Source organism: Rhinatrema bivittatum, chromosome 2 (assembly GCF_901001135.1).
Source record: "Rhinatrema bivittatum chromosome 2, aRhiBiv1.1, whole genome shotgun sequence".
NCBI classification, from domain to species: Eukaryota; Metazoa; Chordata; class Amphibia; order Gymnophiona; family Rhinatrematidae; genus Rhinatrema; species Rhinatrema bivittatum.
Window position 1 is genome coordinate 420836811 of NC_042616.1, and position 13989 is coordinate 420850799.

Sequence of the window (13989 nt, forward strand, 5' to 3'; positions counted from 1 at the left end):
ATTAGTTGTTATTCTCTAGTTCTATTTTATCTTTTGTGGATGGATTTGACTCTTTAAAAAAAAAAAAAAAAAAGAGTTAAGGGAAGTTGGGAGCCTGGCTGGGGTCTGAGCTTGCAGGCAGGGCTCTCGCCAGGGACTGATCTCTCTCTCTTCTCTTTCATTGTATCTTTGCTGTTTCATTTCCTTGGATTGGGGTAAGTGTGGATTTTACTGTTCTGCCTGGGGTGTAAGCTGGTGGTCCAGCCTCTCCCCCATTTTGCCGACCCGCTGCCTGTCAGCAGCAGCCCTTGGAGGTCAGAAGAAGCATCATTCTTCTGGCAGCCTGAGGAAAAAAAAAAAAAGGAAGGTTTTCACAGGACACAGTTTTGGCAAGAAGAGAGTCTTGGTGCTGTACCTACTCTCCGGGGTCAAATCTGTGTGGAAGGCGCAGCGTGGTCTCTCCGCTGCAGGCAGTTTTCGGAGGTCTCTTTGCTTCCATGCCGCGCGCTGCGCAATGCCCCACATGGGGGGAGCTGGCCTCCCGCATGTCTTGGGAGGGTCTGTGTGCCAGTTGCCTCCCCGGAGGGGAGGGCTCATCTCGGCCGGACGAACGCACCATTTCGCACGCTAAATCGCACCAGGGGGTTGCAGGGCCAGCCCCGTTCCCAGCCAATGCGGGAACGGCAGCCATTTTTAATTCTTCCGATGCTGCCTCAGTGCATTCGGCTGCTGATTTAGACCTGGCGCTGGCTCCCTCGCCTCCGATTTTAACACCAATGGACTTACCTGATGGGGATCTGCCTCGGGGGGGCGTCTCCCTGCTTTGCCCCCTCCTCCCCCGGGCCTTTTTCAACGGAATTTATTTTATTGATGCATAGTGCATATCTGGCTCGGCTGAGCCAGCACCAGCAGCCTCTGGACCCGGTTTTACCCTCCCCCCACCGAAAGTCCTTAGGGTGGAAGAGTCCCAAGGGGGGCTGGGGGTCACGGCTGACTCAGCTGTGGTCCCATCAACCTCTCGGGTGCGGGTGGTCTCGCAGCTCTCTCTACCAGCTGCCCCTCCTCCTCCTCTTCCTCAAGACCCCTGGGGGGATCCGGTTCTGGATGATGTAACTCCACAGGTAGAGGGCAATGATCCCAGGGTTCTCCGGTTATTTCAGTGGGAGGAATTAGACACATTGGAAGCACTATATGCCTGGGTGGCATACAGATGTAATCCAGCATTCCCTCCTCAGCAGACTTGGCCTGGTGCGACTCTCCCATCCGGGCTGCCCACCTCTGTGTGGCATTACGATACCATTCCCTGCTCTTTACTTCCACAACCCCTTTCAGTAGTAGCTGTGCTGGGCAAGCTTGACCCATTGGGCGTCAAGCATTCTCATTGGGTGACTTCTCACTGATACAACACTCTCTGCCGCATGCTCTCCCAGGTGATCCGGACACTTGCGCCAAAGCGATTGCTCCATGGCCTCTGCAGCCTTCCCCATCTTTGCCGGTACAGCACCCTCGTGTCATCACCTGGCGTACTGCAATCGGGGGAAGTAGAGACTGACGGGACAGATGAACACAGCCAGGGCATAAGACATTTTTATACAGAACAAACTCCCAGCTAACTGCTGCCAAGTTCCTAAATTTAGACTCTTTAATTATGGGCTTTAAAAGTGAGGGGGGGTCAGGTTGGAGGAGGCAAGTTAGCTTACTGCTGAATCCCAGGATTGGGTGCCTACATTTCAGGAGGCCAAAAATTCCATTTATTTATTTAGGTTTTTTTATTATACCGGCATTCATGAAAACAATCACATCATGCTGGTTCACAATAAAACAGGGGTGCATAATAAACTTCAAACTGGAACTATAGTGCGGTAAAAAGCAGTTACAAATAACAAGGATGATTGAACTGGGCGAAGAGAGAAATAAAAGGAAAGGAAAGGTTAACGTTGGCTAACGATAATTACAAATAGTTAACATTGAAATGGCTGAGTTTTATGTATTGATGGTGAGAGGTTAAATTATTTGGAGTCCGGATATGCTTGTTTGAACAGCCAAGTCTTGAGTCTTTTCTTGAAAATTGAGAGGCAGGGTTCCAGTCTAAGATCGGGGGGGATGGAGTTCCATAAAGGTGGACCGGCTGTAGAAAGGGCCCGATCTCTTAAGGTAATATGTTTGGTTTTGGTAGGAGGTACCTGGCGTGATCCTCTGTATGCGTCTCTTGTCGGTCTTGAAGAGTTATGTAATCGGAGAGGGTTATGTAGGTCAATTGGAGCAAGTTGATGGATGGTTTTGTATATGATGGAAATGGACTTGTAGATGATTCTGAAGTGAATTGGCAACCAATGGAGGTTTTTAGGATTGGAGTGATGTGGTCTCTTCTCCTGGTGTTTGTCTGTATTCGAGCTGCCGCATTTTGTACCATCTGAAGCGCTTGGTGAAGGAGGAAGGGAGACTCAGTAAGATGGAATTACAATAATCTAACTTTGAGAAAATAATTGCTTGTAGAATCGTTCTGAATTTAGGCACCTAAATTTTGACATTGAACATCCTCTTACTTTCTTAAACATTTAGAGGTTAAATATTAAGAGATACTTTTCCCCAAGTGTACTGAAGCCATGAGATAGTGTAGGAAGACACAAGTCTTGTTTTAATATGCTGACTGTTACCACAATCAGGCACTTTACAATTTTGCTCTAGTCTAACAAAATAGTTTCATTCAGAAAACAGACTTTTACAGTCCTGTTTGGGGGGGGGGGGGGGGGTTTCCTTCCCGTCTGCGTTTGGAAGCTGGAAGAAATGTGAAATGTTCCTGTTCATACCCCAGGTCAGTCCAGACAAATGGGTTTCCTGAACATACTCAGATCAGTTCAGACGAGTGTGTTTATGCATCCCTACCAGCAGATGGAGGCAGAGAACAAAACTTCGAGGCACTGCTACATAACCGAGAGTGCCACCTGCAGTCCCTCAGTATTTTTCTGTCTCCAGCAGATATGGTAGAGGTGCAAAAACCTACAGTTCTGACTGAAAGTTGGAGTTTGGACCTTAGATGTTGGAGCAGCTCTTCAAGGTTCTGATAGGTTCCTTTGTGGGCCATCCCTTGAATGGAGCAGGGTGAATGGGGGGTTGGACACCCCTGGCTGTGGTAGCCCGTGGTACCGGAGACTTCGATAGCTAGGGGACTGGCTCCCTCTTAATCTCCATAGGCTCCTTCTGCCTGCCGCTGCCTTGGGAAAGGGAAGTACCCTTTTTGTTCTACTTAACTGTGTTTTAAATTCGTTAAAAAAAAAAAAGTAGTAGAAGAAAAGTGTCAGCAGTGCATGCAGCCAGGAGATTTGGTCTTTACTGTGAACGGGGCGGTTGGACAGCGGGAGCTGTCAAGGACTGCTGGAGCAGGAGGGGCAAGTGCCGTGATTTGGATTTTTCACCAGCGGAGAAACTTTGGCTGTGCAGCTTGAATTTTTGGTGTGTTTGGCCTGCTGCAGCTCCCGCACATGCCACTTGCAAGTGCGCAGTGCTGAAGAGCTCCCTCGTGGTGTGACCTGCTTTCTAGCAGTGCGTTTTTGGCCGCACAACAGTTTGACCATGTGGCGCCATGTTGGCATGTAGGGCCTGCAGGCTCTGGTCGGCCCGACTCGATTCCTGCTCCCTCTGCACAGGCTGTGCTTCGGGAGCGGAGGAATCCTCCACAGAGGATCCAAAGTCTAGGAAGGCTTCCCATGCTTCCGGAACTGCGCCAGTAGTGCAGGGGGGACCTTCCCTTCAGCCAGGCCTGCAGAGGATCGCGGTGTGGGGGTTGTTCCGGGCCGGGGCACTGGTGATTTTCCTCCTCTCTACCCTGCGGTGCAGGATGCTGAGGAATGACCATGAGGGGGGAGCAGATTCGAGGGACAGACTCCTTCCACAGGGAACAGATGATCTGGAGGATTTTTCCCCGGATTTTATCCTGCTACTCCAAAGGGCTTTCCTGGCTAGGAAGGGTGCAGGAGTCAAGAGATCCAGGGTGCAACATTCCAGCTCGCCCAAAAGATAGAGGATGGCATCGGCGGGCAGTTCTGGGGATTTTATGAAGCGCTTGGGACTGTGTCGTGCCGGAGCAGATGAAGACTCCAGGGACCTGGATGATTCGGATGAGATGCCGGATCCTGTGTCACCACAGGGGGCAGATCCGGACGGGGATCCTGATGGAGAGTCAGATTCCTGATCTTGATTTGAATAAGGATGATCTGGATCTTGATGAGACCGTACCGGAGGGGGATGACACTTGGGTGGTTCAGCTAATTAAGAAGGAGGAGCTGTGGCCTCTCGTTCCTCAGGTGCTAGAGGAATTGGGGGTTAAGCAGACCTTGGAGTCAGATAATGAAGGTTGAATCTGGTCCTGGATGGACTGCGGGATCCCCCTACAGCTTTTCCATTGCCTAAGAAGATACAGAAGCTGATCAGCCGGGAGTGGGATTTCCCAGAAGCAGGCTTAAAGGTCAGTAGGGCTATGGTGAAGCTGTATCCTTGGATGAGGAAACATTTGGATCGCCTAAAGACGCCTAAGCTAGATGCGGCGGTCTTGGCAGTGACCAAGAAGACCACGATTCCAGTTGCGGGTTCGGCTGCGCTTAAGGGTGTTCAGGATCGCAAGTTGGAGATTCAGTTGAAGCGCATGTTTGAAGTGACTGCGTTAAGCTTTCAAGCTGCAGTGTGTGCCAGCATGATGCAGTGGGCCTGCTGGATTCAGAAGGTGCAGGCGTCTAGTGGGATGATCAGTCCAGTCGGCTCGGCTGGAAGCTGGCGTGGCCTGTGTAGTAGGCGCACTGTATGATTTTGGTGCGTACTTCCGCCAGGAACTCCGGTTCCGCTGAGCAAACAGGGCCTGGGGAGGTACTCCATTTATTTCATGGTGCCAAAGAAGGAGGGCACTTTCTGTCCCATTTTGGATTTGCAAAAGGTAAATGTAGCCTTGTGAGTACCACATTTCCGGATGGAGACACTACATACCGTAATAGCAGCAAGTCCGCAAAGGAGAATTCCTCGCATCCCTGGATCTGACTGAAGCCTATCTTCATATTCCCATTCGAAAAGACCATCAGAGGTTTCTTCGATTTATGGTGCTAGGGTGACACTTTCAGTTTTGGGCTCTTCCCTTTGGGTTGGCTACGGCTCCCCAAACCATCACAAAGGTGATGGTAGTCATGGCAGCAGCCCTGAGACAGGAAGGGATTCTGGTACATCCATATCTGGACGATTGGCTTATCCAGGCAAAGACTGAGGAGGAGTGTGGTTGGTCAGTGCAGCATGTGATGAACTGCTCTGTTTAGGGGAGCTTGGGTACATCCCACTTGTCTGGACTGATCTGAGGTATGAACAGGAAAGGAAAATTGGTTCTTACCCGCTAATTTTTGTTCCTGGAATACCACAGATCAGTCCAGTGCCCCACCCTATTGAAAGACTGATATCTCTGCTATATGTATCATAGAGAAGACTAAAAAGTTGTTGAAGGGCTTATTCCCCAGCTCACCTAGAGGAGGGGAGTTAGGTTAGCCTTTGAATTTGTCTACATCTTGGTTTGGATACAGGTCAATACTGAGGGACTGCAGGTGGCACTCGAGCTTATGTAGCAGTTTCAGAAAAGCTTTTGTTCTCTGACTCCATCTGCTGGTAGGAATGCAAAATCCACTTGTCTGGACTGAACTGGGGTACACAAGAAAGGAAAATTAGCAGGTAAGAACAAATTTTCCTTTGTTGTCAGGCTGCTGCCCTTCCTAGGAGGTGGATTCCAGCTCTGTCTTGACATCTGCCCACTAACATCTCAGAAGTGATTTGGAGCTCCCACATGTGAGAAACTCCAGACACATTATGGGTTTGGGAAATTTTTGTTTTTATTTTTCTTCTTTTGATAGGAATTCTTTGCAGATTAACACTATTTTTTTTTTTATTGCATCAGCATCCCAAAATGCTTTTGCACATGAGCTGTGGAGCCCTTTTAGATATGACCAGCCAGGTGTGAAGAAAGAACCTACATGGACTCTGAAGTTCGGGTACATCCTCACATTCAGACACTTCTTACATTGGTTCGCTAAAGAGTATTGCAGCCTGCAGAACTCTTTGAAGTCCATATTCAAAAGCATCTAGCCAATTAACTGAGATGTTAGCCAGCTAATTGGATATCTGGGCACATATTTGGCTAAAGTCTAGCTGGCTAATAAGTTAGACTTTAGAATGAGGCATTCTGGGGGCGTAACTGTGAGGAGTTCCTTACTGTGTGAAACACCTGAAATTCAAATACAAGACAGCAAAAACTTGAATTCGGCTACTCTTATGCCGGCACCTGAACCAGTTGCTCATGACTGTGAAGAAGTCATGACTACAATGCATTCCAGTAGGCCAGACCTGAGGGATCAACCCTGGCAAGGAGCTTGGACTTTATTCACTGATGGGAGCTACATACATCAGTGAAGAAAGTCCAAGCTCCTTGCCAGGGTTGATCCCTGAGGTCTGGCCTACTGGAATGTATTGTAGTAATGTAACCACCTAACTTTGATATTCAGAGTTAGCCAGATGACATAGCCAGCTAAGACTGGTCGGGCTAAAGAGCTGGCTGTATTCAGTATTGCAGCTGCACTATTGAATGTGGTTCCAAAGTTAGTCTGGATAGTAAAGTTAGCTGAATAAACTTATCCGGCTGTGTCTGAATATGGACCTCCTCCTGTTTATCTCTAGCACCAATATGGCTTCTAGAACTGGGTTAGTTTCATTTTTTGTAATTTTTTTTTTTAATATAATTTTTTTTGTTCATCTGTAGCCAGACACAAACCCTGGTAACTGCTGGGCTTTCAGTGGGTCTCAAGGCTTTGCAGTGATTCGTCTGTCCAGTCGAATCCGTCCTACCGCTGTCACGCTGGAACATATCTCGAAATCCCTCTCACCCAAGAGAACCATCCCCAGTGCTCCCAAGGACTTTGCTGTTTTTGTGAGTATCTTTCTCCATTGTTATGACTGACTTATTTTTAAATATTTTTATTTTTATTTTACTCCTCTTGCCAGCAATCCATATGAGGTTTTTTTTTCTTACTAACTGATGCACTGTTAATAACTTTTCAGTGTGTCACTAAATACTTTCCTCACTTTAATTTAAAAAAAAAAAAATGAACACCAGATCTACTAAATGTACTGAAGAGGAAAGTATTATTCAGATTGTAGTTTGGTTGTCTCACCTCTTTTGTGCACATAAATGTAAGCTTGCAGCCAACCAGCTGTAGTGAGGAGAAACTCCATTCTCTCTACAGCTGGAAAGAAAATGCCGGGCTTCAGCCATATTGTTTATGAACCTTGTCGATTTTCTTGTAACTTTGCTTAGTGTGCAGGCCTAGATTTAAGTATAGGCAACATAGGGTGCCAGTTTTGGAAGATGTCAAATACCCACATCAAAGAGAAGCCGGATTTTTGTTTGCTTTAGAGTTGTGTGCTGGTACCAGTGGAAAGGGGAACTGCAGCGGAATATTGCTCCCCCCCCCCCCTTCCCCAAACTCTCTGATCTCCATGAAGGAATCAACTCTCTCTGGTCTTGCCTACAGATGCTACATTTTTAAATCTGGCCCTGCTAGTATGCAGAGCAAGGCTCAGTAGCACTTTGCACCTGTACTGAGAAAAACCTGTTGGTTGAAACAGTGTCCAGTTCACATGAATTATTATTTAGGAACCTTAAAAGATTTCCTGACCCAGCTTTTTTGTGTTCATTCCTTAACTGGGGCCTGCTCCAGCCCCATGTACTGTCATGTCCAATCGGTCTTCGTTCTTCGTTCCCCTGTAGCAGTCAGTCATGTCATGGTATGGCACCATACCAAGTGTACTGGGCTAAGGTTACTCCAGGTCACCTAGGAGAGTGGGCTGTTCCAGACCTAGCTTTAACCTGTGGCACCTAGGTTTTTCTTGGGGAAATCGGACCTGTAAGACCATGCGTGCAGTAAGGAAAGCCAGGAGTGGCTTAGCCTCTGCTAAGTGCCGGGGAGGCCTCTGGTCACTCTTGGGCCAGGTGTTTAAAACTACAAAGAGCAATCAGGAATGAAGAAAATGCTGAAACAGGTAAGCTGATGTTCACTGATCCACCAGTGAGAGATTTGAGGGGACTGCTGGATGGTGCTTTTATAAGCCAGGAGGCTTCAGTCATAGGAATATTCAGGACAGGGAAGGCAAAAAGAACCCAAAATGTTTCTAGGATCCCCCTAAAACAAATATCAATGAAGTTTTCTATTTTAGCAAGCCTTTTCTTGAAGTTAGTGACTATCCAAGTTATTAATGGCTGATAGCTGTAAGAGGAGCTCTGTGAATGTTCCCTCACAAAGGAGAAACTGGAGCATGATGCCAAGGCCAGAAATTGGGCCAAAGAAATCCAGAAAGCCCAACCATTGCAGCTTCTCTGCCTGACTGATGAGGGCGTCTGGCATGGAGCACAACATGGCAAATGATAGGATCTGCTCACTGCGGTGCCTCATTGAAAGTGCTCTGCCTGCCAAGGGTAACACCTGGCATCTATAGGAGCAGTAAACCTAGGATTCCCCTTTAACAAGCAGGGTTGAATTAGCCATAACACATGAGTAATATCGTCCAGTGGCGCCAAACAGACCCATCTCTCTAACTCAGTAAAGTTTATCATTGGGTATAAATGGGCATTCCCATGTGCATGCTGCCTTATGAGCCCCTCAGTCTTTTTTTTTTTGTCCATGCTTCCTCTCTATCTTTTCTCAATCTAATCTCGCAATCGGGATAGGAGGTAAGGTTTGTCTTTTTGCGGATGACACTAAGATCTGCAACAGAGTGGACACGCCGGAAGGAGTGGAGAGAATGAGATGGGATTTAAGGAAGCTGGAAGAGTGGTCGAAGATATGGCAGCTGAGATTCAATGCCAAGAAGTGCAGAGTCATGCATATGGGGAGTGGAAATCCGAATGAACTGTATTCGATGGGGGGAGAAAGGCTGATGTGCACGGAGCAGGAGAGGGACCTTGGGGTGATAGTGTCTAACGATATGAAGTCTGCGAAACAATGCGACAAGGCGATAGCAAAAGCCAGAAGAATGCTGGGCTGCATAGAGAGAGGAATATCGAGTAAGAGAAAGGAAGTGATGATCCCCTTGTACAGAGCCTTGGTGAGGCCTCACCTGGAGTACTGTGTTCAGTTCTGGAAACCGAATCTACAAAGAGACAAGGACAAGATGGAGGCGGTACAGAGAAGGGCGACCAGGAAGGTGGAGGGTCTTCATCGGATGACATACGAGGAGAGATTGAACAATCTAAATATGTACTCCCTGGAGGAAAGGAGGAGCAGGGGTGATATGATTCAGACTTTCAGATACTTGAAAAACTTTAATGATCCAAAGACAACGACAAACCTTTTCCATCGGAAAAAAATCAGCAGAACCAGAGGTCACGAGCTGAGGCTCCAGGGAGGAAGACTAAGAACCAATGTCAGGAAGTATTTCTTCACGGAAAGGGTGGTGGATGCCTGGAATGCCCTTCCGGAGGAAGTGAAGTCTAAAACTGTGAACGACTTCAAAGGGGCGTGGGATAAACACTGTGGATCCATCAAGTCTAGAGGGCGTGAATAAAGAGGAGGCATTCAAACACTGCACGGAGCGGCAGTAGCCACAGAGGCATTCAAACACTGCACGGAGCGGCAGTAGCCACAGAGGCATTCACGGAGCGGGATGCCAGTGGCCAGCAGTTGGTGTTCCACCTTCACAGAGCGGAAGGATGGAGGGCTGCTATCTCCAAAAAAACAAACAAAAAAATAAAAACAGGGGTGGGTAAGAGTATGGGGTAAGGGTGTGGCCTGCTTGTTACAGCAGTTGCTACCCCTAATTGAGCTGGACGTTCACTTGGATGCAGATACGGCGCTGCTCTCTAAATTGGTGGTGGGGTGGAGGGGAATTAGGGGTGGAGGGTACTGGAAGCCAATAGTAACAGGTGGGAGAGAAAAAAAGGGGGAAAAATGGATAAATTGCGTAGCTTGCTGGGCAGACTAGATGGGCCGTTTGGTCTTCTTCTGCAGTCATTTCTATGTTTCTATGTTGTTGTTTTTTTAATTTTTAAAAAAAATTTTTATTTTTGCCTTGCCACCTCGACAGAAACTCAACAGCACTTTTCACTGCTAAGAAAAGGAAAATATTCAAAGATATACGATTGTTCAGTTCCGAGAAGGCCACACCCAGTGGTTTCAAGGACATCATCTTTGGCTATAAGAAATCCATTACACATGACAGCGACATCTGCTGAGGGAAAAGATAGTGAACTATCTACAATCGGGTGGATTGCTGGACCTGAGGCAGCATGGATTCACCAGGGGGGGGGGGGGGGGAAGTCTTGTCAGACAAATCTTGATTTTTTTTTTTATTGGGTTACTAGAGAATTGGTCTACTTTGATTTTAGCAAAGCTTTTGATACTGTCCTGCATTGGAGACTTCTGAATAAAATGCGAAGCTTGAGAGTGAATGCCAAGGTGATGGGGTGGATTATAAACATCAGTGAAAGTGCATTTTGTTACCATCGCTGCTTACAACCCTTAAGTTGCTATAAAACAGATCTCCCTTCATCCTCTTGTATTAAAATTCATGAAGATCTTGTGACATACAAAGCTTCCAGTTGTGAAATCACTTATAACAAGGGATCTTAATGTTGTGATCTTACACAACTAATGAAGCCTCTCTACAAGCTGCTGGCGTCCACTTCCTTGAAGTTTCATACATGGAAGGTAGTGTTCTTAGTCACTATCACTTTGACTAGAAGAGTAAGCAAACTGCAAAAATTAGTTTCATACTCTCCGTAATTGCAGTTTTTTCACAATAGGATGGTTCTTCAGACCCATCCTAAGTTTCTACCTAAAGTGGTATCTGCATTTCATTTGAATCAAACAATTGTTTTGCCCACATTCTTTTCAAGACCACATGAGCACAAAGAAGAGAATGCCCTCTATTCGCTGGACTATAGGAAGGCCTGTTACCTGAGAAAAACCCAACATCATCATTGGGCTTCTCAGCTGTTCATATCCTATAATCCTAGCAGATTGGGCGTGGTTATTGCCAAACATACTTTGTTCAACTGGCTAGCGGACTTTATCACGCATTGTTATATGTTGGCTGGCTTTCAGATCACAAATTATATTGAGGCTCATTAGGTAAGAGCCATGGTTACGTCAGTTGCTCACCTAAGGGACATCTGCAAAACTGCAGCTTGGTTATCAGTTCACACCTTCCCGTCCCACTACTGTCTGTATAATCTATCAAGAAGTGACAGTTTTGGACAAGCGGTTTTGCGCAGCTTTTTCATCCAGTAGTCCACTCTCCACTGGGGAGCTGAGTTGCTTATTCAGTAAATGTTTCACCACGCAACCCTCATCTTGGGATTCCTCACGTGTTATGGCTAATTCAGCCTTCATGTCGATGGAGAAAGCAAGTTTGCTTACCGTAAACAGACAGCAGGATGAATTGGCCTATCTGCCTCCCTGGGGAGTCAACTCCCTTGCTAAAGCCAAGATCTAAAATGAGCTGAATAGCTCATGAGGCAGTGCATGTGTGGAAATTCCCATGCATGCTCAGTGGTAAAAACTTATGGAATTAGAGAGATGGGTCTGTTTTGCTAATTCATCCTGCTGTCTACGGAGAATCACATTTACAGTAAGCAAACTTGCTTTTTATGATGTCTGCCACTTCCTCACTCCTTTAGATGAAACGCCCAGCTCCACTTAAAAGCCTTTCTCTGTGGGAACTGTGACGCCAGGAGCATTAAGTCAAGGAAGAGAAAAGAACCATAGCAGGGGTGGATTATAAACATCCAGATGAGCAAAAAGCCTGACGAGTGTACACGCTGTTGTCTTCTCTTCTGCTCCTTCTACATCTTACTTTTTAAGGGGTCATTTTCAAACTATTTATGCGTATAAAACCATTGTCCTGCCAACTTTCTTTCCCAGGCCCCATTTGCACTAAGGCGAACAAGTCCTGCACTGTTTGGACTGCAAAAGAGCCTTGGCCTTCTATCTGGAGTGGACAGAAGCCCATAGACAGTCCACTCAACTTTTTGTTTCTTTTGATAGGAATAAGTTGGGCATTGCCGTTGCAAAATAGACTGCATCTCCTGTTATGCCCAGGTGGGACTGCATCTTGGGGACCATGTCAAGGCTCATTCTGTTCGAGCTATGGCAGCGTTGGTGGGCCACTTGCAAGTAGTTCCTTTGAATATCTGCAGAGCTGAGACATGGAGCGCTCTCCACATATTCACATCACATTATTGTTTGGATAGGGATGGCCAAAGCAACAGTAGGTTTGGCCAATCTGTCCTTCGGAACTTGTTTAAGGTGTAAAACCCAACTCTGTAATTGCCTTGAACCTGTTATTTGTGTTCAGGCTGCCCTCTTCCCCAGCCCCCCCATTACCAACAAAACCAGTTGCTGTTGTGCCTGTTGGCACTTATTTTGGGGGGGTGTTGGTCCTGTTTTCAATTGGTGGGGGGGGGGGGGTAGCCTGTAGCTAGAAATTGACCCACATGTGAGTACTACCATCCTGCTTGTCCTTGACTAAAGCAGATTTGGTTACTTGTAACAGGTGTTCTCCGAAGACAGCAGGATTTAGTCCTCACAAAACCCATCTGCAACCCCACGGAGGTGGGTTTCCATTATGTGGATTTCTTCTCTCTTTGTTTTTATTTAATTCCATATTATAAGACAAGGGGACCCCACATGGCCTAATGCATGCTCAGTGAGGCTCAGTCAAAGTTCTAGAAACTTTGACACAAGTTTTCCGTGCCAGGCTCCATCCGATGATGTCACCCATGTGTGAGGACTAACATGCTTTTGTCCTCAGAGAACCCTTGTTACAGGTAAGCAACTCTTTCTTTGCCTCCAGTGGATGGTAGGATTTAGTGGTGATGCAGCATGATTTCTTTACTGCGCCTGCTTCTCTTGCTGGGAATTTTAGAGTAGGGGTTTGTTTGTCATCTTCAGTGGTTAGAGGGCCATGCACCTGTTTCTTCAGGTTAACGAGCACCACTGTGAAGGTTCCTGGCCCCCAAGGGGGCTTGGTAGTGCCTAGGGGATTGGTTCTGGCAGAATTAAAAAAAAAAAAAAAAAAATCAATACAGGATTAGGAAGGAAGAAGAGAGATCTTCTGAGACTGCTTTCTCTCCCCCGTTTGTTTATTTGTTTGTCCCTCAGAGGCTCTTTCTAAAGTTTAAAAAAATAAAAAGAATAGGCTTGTGAGGCAGATAGCCTTTGCTTACTTCAAGGGGATAAGTGTTTTTAGCCTTCTGGGGGAGGTGTTTCTTAACTGATTGCTAAACTTATGGAAAAGGTAGTCAACAAGCTACTATCTGATTACTTGGAAGAAAATACCATTCTCGCATCATCACAGTTCGGCTTCCGCAAGTCGTTAAGCACAGAATCCCTCCTTATATCTCTTACAGACACCATACTAACAAACCTGGAGAAAAAATAACCCTATCTCCTGGTTCTTCTAGATCTCTCCGCGGCTTTTGACACGGTAAACCATTCAACACTATTAGAACGCCTTGCAGACATAGGCATCAAGGGAACGGTCCTCAGCTGGTTCAAGTCCTCCTGTCTAACAGACGATTCAAGGTAAAGATAAATAACAAGGAATCACATCCGATCATCTCCAACCCTGGAGTCCCCCAAGACTCCTCACTTTCACCGACCCTGTTCAACATCTACCTTCTCCCGCTCTGCCACCTTCTCACCAATCTAAAGCTCACTCATTTCCTCTAAGCGGACGACGTGCAAATTCTCATCCCGATCACAGAATCTTTACACAAAACTATGACGCATTGGAACAACTGCCTGCATTCGATCAATCAACTGCTCTCCAGCCTCAACTTAGTCCTTAACAACAACAAGACGGAGATCCTAATCATCACACAAGATGACGACAACGAGCTTCTCAACCCGTCTGGCACCCCCCTATCAGCCATCCCAAAATTAAATCAATCTCCTTATGTGAGAGATCTAGGAGTCACCCTTGACAACCAGC

At 46.6% G+C, this 13989-nt stretch overlaps 1 protein-coding gene across 1 annotated transcript in view; it reads left to right on the top strand.

Annotated features, from left to right (window-relative positions):
* Positions 1-13989, top strand: part of SUN2 (Sad1 and UNC84 domain containing 2) — a 157870-nt gene that overhangs the window by 117876 nt on the left and 26005 nt on the right. Inside the window, exon 16 of the mRNA XM_029590197.1 lies at positions 6761-6928. Coding sequence (XP_029446057.1) covers positions 6761-6928 — 168 coding nt within the window. The remainder of the gene's footprint in view (positions 1-6760; positions 6929-13989) is intronic.